The sequence below is a fragment of the Tursiops truncatus genome, chromosome 7, assembly GCF_011762595.2.
Source record: "Tursiops truncatus isolate mTurTru1 chromosome 7, mTurTru1.mat.Y, whole genome shotgun sequence".
In the NCBI taxonomy this organism is placed as follows: Eukaryota; Metazoa; Chordata; class Mammalia; order Artiodactyla; family Delphinidae; genus Tursiops; species Tursiops truncatus.
Genome location: NC_047040.1, coordinates 108,255,691 through 108,266,476, shown reverse-complemented (window position 1 = coordinate 108,266,476; position 10,786 = coordinate 108,255,691). Strand labels below are relative to the sequence as shown.

The following is a 10,786-nucleotide window of genomic DNA, read 5'->3' as shown; positions in this document are numbered from 1 at the left end:
CCTGGGGAGTTTAAAAAATATCAGTGTTTTTGTTCCCCACCCTAAGTCAACTAAACCAGTATCTCTGTGGGTGAAACTGGATGTAGATGTCTTTGAAAGCCCTCACCCACACCCCCAGCCCCCAGGAGATTCAAAAGTACGCTGAAGGTTGAGCACCACTGCTTTCCATCTAATCTTTCCATTTGCCCAGAGAACAGAAGTGACTTGCGAGTCACACATTTAATGACTTTAGACTAATTGCCTCGGCTGTGTCACCACTCTCCCCTGTTGTCGGGTGCATCCTAACTGATTTCCCTCAGTTATGCCTTTAAGGCCAGGTCAAGACAGAGTCAATAGCCTACCACTATTCACGATTGTGTGGCATCGTTCTTTTGTTTTTTTTTTTTTTTTTTGGCGGTACACGGGCCTCTCACTGTTGCGGCCTCTCCCGCTGCGGAGCACAGGCTCCGGACGCGCAGGCCCAGCGGCCATGGCTCACGGGCCCAGCCGCTCCACGGAACGTGGGATCCTCCCGGACCAGGGCACGAACCCGTGTCCCGTGCATCAGCAGGCGGGCTCTCTACCACTGTGCCACCAGGGAAGCCCGGCATTGTTCTTAAATAGCTTCCCCACACCTACAGCGTGAGTTCCTTCCGGGCTGAACCAACCCCTCTGGGTCTCTGGCTCCTCCCCGCACAGGCCGATGCTGGCCTCCAGAGCCAGCAGGAAGCGTGGGGGGCGGCCTGAAGGGCCCTGGCTTAGGAGTCAAACCAAGTTTGAGTTTTGGCTCCACAATACAAACCTTCCTGAACCTCAGCTTCTTCCCCCATAATAGGAGCTGCAGTCTCTACCTTCAGAGCTGGCTTTACCGTCAGGATCCCTGACTCACACGGGCCCCTTCCAAAGCCCTGGGAGGGACTCTCCCAGTTTTGTAGTCCCATTTTTTATTCTGTTTCATAAAGCGAGCTTCCCCGAACTTTACCGGCTTTAGACGCCGCAAACCTTGGGTCTGCTCCTTCCTACCCCACAGAGTAGCTGTTGTGGAAGGTAAATAAGATCCAGTTCATAAAGTGTGGGGCGTGCAGTAGATGCCCCAAAAATACTTCCCTCCAAAACAGCCCAGAAAAGGGTCGGAAAGACAGACAGATCCACAGCTGCTGTGCTTGCTCCATGCCCTTTTTAATGTCCAACATCTTGGCCATTCAACAACCCAGCCCCCGTCCAAGGGTGTCCTCTGGGGTCCAGACACAAGTGGGGAGACGCTAAGGCACCTGGCTCTCGAGGGGGGCCTCCTTAGCGTTGATGTAGCTGTGGATCCAGTCGAGGTAACGGCTGACTTTGGTGTAAACACCGTAGTTGTTGAGGCGCCCGCAGCCCTCGCCCCAGCTCACCAGGCCCACCAGAAACCAGGTGCCGCGGAAGGAGACAACCATAGGCCCCCCGCTGTCGCCCTCACAGGCATCCCGCGAGTCCCCCAGGATGCCGGCGCACAGCATGTTCTCGGAGATCTTGTTTTGCATGGCCAGAACGCACATATTGTGCGGGACCAGGGGGACCCTGACGAAGTTGAGGACGAAGGTGCGGTTTCTCTTGGCCTCGCTGCGGTAGCCCCAGCCTGTCACCACCGTCTCCTGGCCGACCTGGGTGAGCTCACGCTCCGACAGGCCACTGTCTGGGAGGCAGATGGGCACAATGGTCTGCGAGAGAGTGGCGGGCTGGGCCAGGTGGAGCAGCGCGATGTCATTGTCACTGGTGCTCTTGGTGTAGTTGGGGTGGACAAACACCTCCTTGATGTCCAGGTCCACTTCCCACTTCTCCCAGCGCCGCAGGTCATACTCCCCTGCAGGGCAGAGGGGCTGTCAGAGTGGGCTTGGGAGAGCCTCCCTCCCCTGGGGCCTCCTGAAGCCAACGTGGCTGCCACGCTCCTGCAGGCCCTCGTGGAGGGACAGCAGGAGTGGTCACCACGTATGCCCGGCACTGTCCTGGGCCACATGGTCCCTATCAAGGGTAACATCCCGTGAGTGTCAGTCCTAAAGGGGCAGAACGCTGGTCTGAATTCAGGACTGGCTCATAGACGGAGCAGTGAGGCCTGGGAAGTGACCGGCGGTGGGCAGTCAGCAGGGAAGCCTGAAGCTCCCTGGAGACCTGGGACACAGACCAGAGCCGCAAAGAGAACATGGGACACCTGCCAAGTTGGGGGCAGGGCAGGAGCAGCCAGCCGGACACAGGCTCCACCAGGGAAGAAAGATCTGGACCACACACAAGACACAAGGTCTTCTCAGGCGAGGCTGCTGGTTCCTGGAAAGGGGGGGTGATGGCTCTGCCTCCAAGCCCAGCCCCGCTGGAGGCCACTGGCCTCTGCTTGTGCTGGGCGTGATGGCAGGGTGTGTGAATCTGGTCATTCACTCTCAGTACGGATCTTTGCCTCTTTTTTTTTTTGCATAAAGATTGGAGTGAGAGAACCCTCGCCCCCCAGAAATTGGTAGAGAGTGGGGTCTAGGCTCGGGGAGCCCTGGGCTGTTGCAGGGAGGCGGCTGGCTGCTGTGCCAGATGCCAGGGCCCCCGCTGCACGGTCCATCCCGGTCACCCTGTGTGAAGCGTGGCCCTGCACCCCAGGGTGCTGCAGGTCCACACACACGGCCACTCCACATAGTGAGAGTGAAGACACAAGTATGTGTGTAACCTCCTCGCTGGCAAACACACGTGTGTAAGCACCTGGGCACCAGATTCGAAGAGAATCCCTTCCGTGCAAACTACCTGGTGTCATTGTGTCTAAAATGCCGCCACAGGAGTGGCGGGGTGGGAGTACACGGGCCTCTTCCCCCCAGATGCCTTCTGTGCGGCTCTGGTGTCGTCTTGCTCAAGCACCCTGGAGACCAGGCTCCCCACCCGGCCAGCCCGTCTGGGCCACCCCTCCGGCCTGGTTCCAGCCCGCACCTAGCCTGACGATGAGCTTCCTGCGGTCGTCCAAGCAGTGGGCCGCTGTCAGCACCCAGGAGACGTGGACGAGCACCGCCCCGCAGGCCAGCTTCTTCTTCGAGTCCAGCAGGATCACCTGTAATGGGGGGTGGGCAGTGACGGCACCACACAGCCTTCTGACAGCTCCACGTCAGGGCCCCCGCTCTCAGCACAGCCCCAGGCACTAGCTGCGTAAATAGGTCTTCCCTGGGTTCCCTGGTCACACGGGCATGGACTTTTTTGGCATTTTCTTTTCTGCACGTTTGATGGAGTTTGCCCGTTCCAGGGTATCTCCCCGCCTTTGCCTGTGCTGTTCCTATAACCATCCTCAGCAGCATCCGGAGAGTTCTCCTCACCGTCGGGGGCTCAGGCTGCTCGTCGAGTCCTCTGAGAAGCCTTTGAGGCCCCCAGGCTGCCTTGGGAGCCCTCTCCAGGTTCCCTCAGTCCCTGTGCTGTCAGCCGGCTCTGGTCCCATTGGGTTACCATGTGTTTAGGAGCCTGAATCTCCTGGGGGCTGTGAGCTCCCCAAGACCTGCCAGTCCCCTGCTTTTTTTAATTTTTCTTTTGCGTTACGTGGGCCTCTCACTGTTGTGGCCTCTCCCGTTGCGGAGCACAGGCTCCGGACGCGCAGGCTCAGCGGCCATGACTCACGGGCCCAGCCGCTCCGCGGCACGTGGGGTCTTCCCAGACCGGGGCACGAACCCGCGTCCCCTGCATCGGCAGGCGGACTCTCAACCACTGCGCCACCAGGGAAGCCCCCCACCACCCCCGCTTATTGATCTCTGGACAATCCCCCCCCGCCGCCCCGACCCAGTGCCTGGCAGAGATGGGGACCAAATAAGTGTTAGCTCCCATGGCGGGGCAGAGGACAACCCTCCCTCCCAGCCCTTTCCCACGCAGAACACCGCTCCCCTCAGCCAGGCTTCTGCCTCAAATACCACCAGCAGAGCATTATCTTTCCAGCTCTTTTTAAAAGCTATACCTCTCCTTCCTGCACATTCCCCCTTGGCCCCCGGTGCCCAGCCCACCCTGCCCGGCTGCTCCTCTCCCATCGGGTTAGCACCATCTTTCCCTGGAACCCTCCACCCTTAGCACTGCCGCCGCCCCCCACCCCCACCCCAAGCAAAGGCTGCACTTCCCTTCCCACTGGTGCCTCCTGAGCAGGAACTGGGTGGGCTCAGTGACTCCTGACCCAGCTGGTGAGCCGCTGCCTCTCTCTCCTCTCACCTGCCAGGGGCTCTCTCCCCATCCGGCCTCCTGCCCACTGATGAGCCGTGGATCTAATTGGCCTTCTTGGTCTACTTGGTCTGTGTCACGTTTCAAGTTCTTGCGTTTCTTCTCCATTCGCTTCCCTGGCCTCCCACAAGGGAACGTCACTGAAGGCAGGGGGAGGCTGCTGAGTGCCTGCTGGGTACTGCTCCCGAGACTGCCCTCCCATCTCCGTCCCCCTCCTGCCAGCAGCCTCCTTTGCTGCCTTGTAGGATAAATGATGCTCAGACGCTCAATTCTATCAACTTGCAAAGCCCCTCGGGATAGTCAGTCGGTTAACGAACAGCGCCACTTAATGGCAAGAGTCAGACCAAGCAGCATCTCTACCTAGCGGTGCGCCCTTGGGCAGGTCGTTAAAGTTCTCAGAGTTGGGACACCCCAGGGCTGTTGGGAGTAATCCCTGAGATGCACAAGTAAGGTCTCAGCGCTGGGATACTGCCGAGCTCCTAACAGAGGTAAGGACTTATGGGGAGGAGGAGGTGGACACGCCCAGAGAGCCGCAGAGTGGCTCTGAGCACGGCTGTGAGCTCCAGCCCAGAGGAGAGAGCACTGAGCAGAAGTGAGGGCTGGGAGGCGGGCCAGGGCCATTCAGGCTGCGATGGGAGACTTAGACTCGCGAGAAGCAGTGGGAAACCATCAGCAGGGGGATCGCCTAGTGACAGAAAAGGGAGATGAAACAACAGCGCCAAGATTCCAGAAGCTGGACAGCAGAGGGACATGGTAACTGACTTGGCCGACTGAGAAAGCCGAAACCTCAGCCAGTGGTAGGAGACGCAGGGAGCAGGCTGCTTGGCAACACAAATGCCCAGGAAGCCTCCACGTGTCTCTGAAGAAGCTGTGCAGGTGGGGCTACAGCAGGAAGGTTGAGAGCTTGTCAAAGAAACTGCTAGAGCCCTCATCAGTGGCTTGACTCTCCTCTCTGACCCCTGCAGAAGACCCTAGGTGTATTCTCCGCAGACGGTGAACCAGAGACCTGGGGACTCCAGGCACCGCCACAGGAAACAGTGACACGCAAGGCTGACCAGAGAGAGTCACGCAGACATCTGCAGATGGGGCAGATGCCAGTTCCTCTCCCCCTACTCTCCCCAGGGGGCTGGAAGCCAGGCTGGGACCACCCAAGCATGAACTTGGAGGATTACTCTCAGAAAAAAGCCTAAAGACCTAAGAATCTGGGCAATAGGGGTTCTGCCAGTGACCTGGGCCTTCAGATAGTCTCACAGAAAAGCCCACCAGCCAACAGGTCCACCAGGCATTTCTTTGCACCTTCCTGTCAATCTCTAATTACTTTAAAAGGAATAGTTGGCTTTTTTTTTCAGTAAAAGGACGGGAATATAAAGTTGTGGAAAGTTCCCTGAAAGGAGAACACAAAGTCAAAGATACGGAAACTAGAAGAGATAATGTGATAAGAAAACTAGAAGATCAATCCGGGGAAAGAGATCTGATTAGGAGGTGCAGAAAGAGAGAACAGAGAAAGCACAGGGCAGGTCATCAAGGAAATAACTACAGAAATGTTCCTAGAGATAGAAGACACGCATTTCCACATGAAACGGGCGCTGCACAGTGAATGCAAGAAGATCCACACGGAGGAACAACCTGCTGAAATCATGGTAAGAGTTGTGAAACTCCGACTGTTGCGTAAGTATATAAATCCGATAGAAATTTCAATGTATAAAAAGGAAAGTAGAAGAGGAGGCAGAATCACGGTTCCTGTCTCTCCTCAGAGAAGCCAGAGGTGAAGGCGGAAATAAAGCCGTCAAGAGAGATGAGGACGCTGGAGGCGTGCCCGCCCCCATCCGCTCCTCCCTGGGGAGATGCGCTACCTCTGGGTTCTTGCTCCAGGCCACGCCCCCAGAGTGGGCAGCGGCCCCTGGAGGAAGGCGGCCGGGCGAGGGCAAGAGCGGGCAGGGGACCCGCCGAGGGCACCCTCCCTCCCCGTTGGGGCGGCCCGTCTCCTTCGCCTGGGACTCGGCCCTGTGGCTTGCTCACCGCCCGGGCGCCCCGTGCTGTCCCCCATCTGCGGCTCACCCTTGGGCTCGCAGAGCAGGTGGTCGTCCCCCAGGCGGTAGCCGGGCGCGCAGCGGCAGTGGCGCCTGCCCTCCTCCTCCAAGCAATAGTGCGCGCAGCCGCCGTTCTCCGCCGAGCAGTTGGAGAAGCGAGCCTCTGCAGGGGACCGGCAGGAGGGCGCCGAGAGAGCGCGGCGCTCTGCGCGCCCGGCCCCGCCCCCGGCCCCGGGGAGCTCCCTGGCCCGCCGCCCGCCGCCCCTCACCTTGAAGGCAGAAGCGGCCCTCCCAGCCCTGCGCGCAGTCGCAGCGGAAGCCGCCCAGGCCGTCGATGCACGTGCCGCGCCCGCAGCACGGGCTGTCGCACGGGTGCTCCGGCGGCGGCGCCGCGCACTGGTCCCCGTCTGTGACGAGGGGTAAGGAGGGGATCACGGGGGTCCGCCGGCCCCGTCCCCGTGCCCCCAGCGGCCCAGAGACCTCGAGGGGCACGGGCACCGCGGCCAGGGGTCTGGAGCGCACTCACCGTGGTACTTGGACCAGAAGGCCATCTGCGGGGAGAAGGGGCGGTGTCAGGGGCCGTCAGCCCACCTGTGTAGATGGGGAGCCCCCGGGGCCCCTCCCCGGGCTGGCCCAGGTCCGGCAGGCAGCATCTAAGCGGGCAGGGAAGGGAAGGGCTTCCACACAAAGAGGGGTCAACCCCAGCCTCTGGGCAGCTGCACCCTGAGAAAAGCCAGGCTCCTTGCCCCTCTGCCCATCTCCTCCCCACATCCCAAACCCGCCCCCCGTTTCCCGCCCGTGCAGCTGGAAGCGTCCTCTGGGCGCTGGCTGCTACCCCAGCAGCCTCTGCAAAGGAAGGGACCCAAATCCCACCCCCCACCCCCAGGGTGCTCTGCCTGCTTCCAGCTCCATCCCTCCAGGCACCGGGCGTCTGCTCTTTCCCTGAGCCTGGCCTCAGAGCTGGGTGACGAGCAGGACATCGTGTGTGTGAGACACGGCTTTTGCCGGTTCAGAAAGTCTGCTTTTCTAAGCAGCTCTCTGGTGGCACTTCTGCTGCTGGGCTGGGACCACCACTCCCTGAGATCCACTGCTTGATGCCCAGGCCGAAAGCCCCCCTGCTGGCCTGGGAGACCCTGGGTGGGGGGGGGGAGGCACCGGAGGGGTGTGATGTGCCCAGGCTGTGCCTGCCGAAAATCATCTTGGCATCTGCTGAGGAGGCCATTTGGGGGAAGAGGCAGTGGAGATGGGGGCTGAGGGCAAGAGAGGAAGCCACCCAGAGCTCCGCCTTCAGCTGTGAGAGCTGAGTGGGAAGGGCATGCCTACAGACAGCTTGAAGGGGACCCAGGTGGTGGCACGACCCCCAGCTCCTAGTCGCTAAAGTGAGCTCTGGGTGCTGGAGGGGGTCTGAGCCTTGTATCAGGAACACCTCTCTTACCGAGTGCATCCTACCACCTCAGGGCCACCACCGCAGGGCCCTGGGGGCCAGAGAGGACACAGACCCTTTCCTTGGATCCCCTGAGCAATCAGGTTTCACCCCTGGAGTGTCTAAGGCGCAGAGTGAGTGTGTGTGCCCAGACATCAGGGAGTCTTGGGTCACCTGGTCAGCAGGGTGGAAGCAGGGGTGCTGGCCTCTGGATCAGAGGGAGGGAGAAGAGGGGAGGCTGGGGTGGCCAGTCACAGGTGGAGAGGGGGACTGAGCTACCTCCAGTGGGATTGGGTGGGAATCCCTGCCTAAGGCTTCCCCAGACGCTTCTCGCGCTCATTGCAGAGTTCTGTTTCTTGGAGTCCCACGTGCCCTGGCCAAGACCATAGGGCTGTTCACTCCACTGCTGCACCCCTGGCAAGCTGGGAGGGTAAGGGGCTGGTGCCCACCGCTTCCCAGGACCCCCAAGGGGCCCCCGGCTGCCGCTCCAGGTCCCACCCCTGAGCCTCACGCTCTGCACCCAGTCGGGCGGCCTTACTGTGTCTTCCATGTTTTGGAAAATCTCCCGAGCTTCCTCAAATTCACAGGTCTCCTCTGTGCACTCGCGCTCCAGGCTGCCGGGCCGCAGCTCCTCCAGGAAGGTGTTGGCGCGTTTGCGGATCCGCAGCACCTGGTGGGCACGCCGGTGGCTGGAGAACACTGAGTCTGGGAGGGAGACAGGGAGCTCGCGTTGGTGGGGGGCCTGGCTGGCGAGTCCCTGGGGAGGTTTTCGTCTTGGGTCCCTCAGGATTATAATTCCAGGTACCGATACCCTCTCCTCCTCCCGAAGCAGGGGGCCGGCCATCGGAGGACAGGACACTTGACCATTCAGGGTGCGTGCACTGAGGCCGACAGACCTCCCTCCCTCCGAGCCCAGCCCGACCTCCGTGTGACCCTGAGCCCATGTCTTTACCCCTCTAAACTTCAGTTTATTCATCAAAAAATGAGGATGGGATAATCACGTAAAACACTTAGTACGGAAATGAGCGGCCAGTGACAAATGCCATGTGCTGCTGCTGTTATTATTATACTGCAAAGGTAAGTGGGTCTCGTTCCCCAGATACACCTGGTGCAACCCCGTCGTGAAGCCGTCCCTCCATCCTCCCTGCCCTCCTCTCCTCCCGTCCCCCTCATGGAGCATTTCCCACGCCCTTCCCCTAGGGCAGGCACACCTGGACAAGGCAGACCTGCCACCCGGGGAGCATCACCAAATGTCTCCTGGGCTCTGAGAGGTGTCTGCCTTGGGGGCAGGGGGACAGCTGGGGTGGAGGGACCAAAGCAGGGGAGTGAGCAAGAGAGGCTCGAGGGTGCCGGGACCAGGAAGGGCATCCTCAGGAAAGGAAGATGTGCCAGACTGAGTCTGGACATAGGAGCCAAGAGGACCGCAGGTGGGAACCGGGGCTGGGAGTGGGGAGGAAGGGCCACCAGGAAGACAGAGCAGCTCAGGAAGAGGCATAAATGGAAGAAAGAGCCCACGGTGGCTGCAGGAGGTGTGGGGGGAGGGCCGGCTAAGAAACCAGGCAGCACAGCTGTCCCGCGGGCCTCCTCCTCTCCACATCCTGGTCCCCTGGCCGTGGGGACCAGGGGAGGGGTTGGGGCAGGGTAGCGGCCAGCAGATGAGCATTTTAGGAGGACAGGCTGCTCTGGGGCAGTTTGCATGGCAGCGGGGCCTGGCGCTCTCACAGTTGAGGGAGTGAACGGTGGAGTGGGGGGACCCAGGGGACTCTGTGACCAACCCCCCAGGTAGGAGGAAGGACGTGACCCCGCGACCCCGGGGGCTCCCTGCCATCGCCACAGGACTCAGCCCCTGAGCTGCGGCCTGCCGCTGTGTTCCCCTCGGTTAATTTATCCCTGTTCCCTCAGGTCCGCCTCTCATCTCCTCTCGCCCTGAGGCTCAGGGGAGACGGTGAAAGGTGTGAAGACCCCGAGGGTCCCGAGGAGGGGGTGGGAGAGTGGCCTTACCGGGAGGAGCTGGTGCGCTGGAAACTCCCCAGATGGTCACGAACAGTAAGAGGCCTGTAAGCCGCCACATTCTGAAGTTGCTGCCACCTGTCTGAGGAGGACTTCTGAGCTTCCGGCAGCCGCGCCAGCCCCCGCTCTGCCCCCTTCCCCGGCCCCGGGTGGGATCGCCAGGGCAAAAGCTGGGGTCGGGGGTCCCTGTTTACTATTCAGACACCCACGTGGCGCCTCGGTCCCCTTGTCTATATGGGGCTAAGGTCACACGACCCGAGCCTGCAGGGTGAAGACAGGAAGTGGAAGGGGCAGCGACCTGGTGAAGATCAAAGGGGACTCGGCACAGAAGGGTGATGGGCAGGTGCACCCAGAACGTTCCTGCCCTCCCTGGGTGAGGATTCGGGGCTGACGCCTCTGCTGATCTAAAGGCCAGGTTAAGAATAATAACTGACATTTATTGGACAGTCACGGTGTCTTTCAAGAAATTTGGACATGGTTCAGAGGACAGGCCACCAAGTCAGAGCGCCTGGTGCAAATCCCAGCTCCAGGACAGGATTGTCGGACGAGATCCCTAACTGCCCCTCAGTTGCCTCATTTGTAAAACGGGTGGAAAAACTGTATTTCTGCCTCAGAGGGTTATTGTGAGAATTAAATGAGTTAATCTACATAAAGCTGTTGAATACGTTTGCACATAGCAAATGCTCAGTAAGCACGAGCTACTATTATCTCAGTGAAGGCTCACCACCACCCAAGAGGGAGGTATTAATGTTGTCACCCCATTTCACAGAGGGGGGGACTGAGGCTCACAGGAGAGAAATCGCTTATTAAACCCCCACAGCCAGGAAGCGGAAGAGCTAGTGCTTGAGCTCAGGCCTGTGTGGCTCCAGGCCTGGAACCTTAACCCCTGCCGCAAACCACCAGGCGCACCACAAGGCCACAGAGGTAGCCCTGCTGGCCGGAAACCTAGGAGCCGCCGCTGCCCCCCAGGCTGCCCCACCGGCACCCCCCTCCCCGTCTAACCTCATGTTCCACTTTGCCGACTCCCTCTGAGGCTGACATTTGTTTAAAGGGTTTAGAAGTAGAGGTGAGGCTGTGGTGGGGAGCCTGGAGGGCTCCGGGTTCCAAGCTGCCTCTGGCGATGGCTCTGGGGTCTGGAGGCCCTCAGCCG

At 60.3% G+C, this 10,786-nt stretch overlaps 1 protein-coding gene across 1 annotated transcript; it reads right to left on the bottom strand.

Moving 5' to 3' along the window:
- Positions 1–1,139: 1,139 nt before the first annotated feature.
- Positions 1,140–9,733, bottom strand: PROC (protein C, inactivator of coagulation factors Va and VIIIa). The gene is made up of 8 exons (XM_033860306.1): positions 9,628–9,733; positions 8,165–8,331; positions 6,730–6,754; positions 6,473–6,610; positions 6,232–6,366; positions 4,165–4,313; positions 2,917–3,034; positions 1,140–1,819 (listed from the first exon to the last, which is right to left on the bottom strand). The coding sequence occupies exons 1-8, from the start codon at positions 9,695–9,697 to the stop codon at positions 1,242–1,244; spliced, it is 1,380 nt and encodes a 459-aa protein (XP_033716197.1). The 5' UTR covers positions 9,698–9,733; the 3' UTR covers positions 1,140–1,241.
- Positions 9,734–10,786: the final 1,053 nt, after the last annotated feature.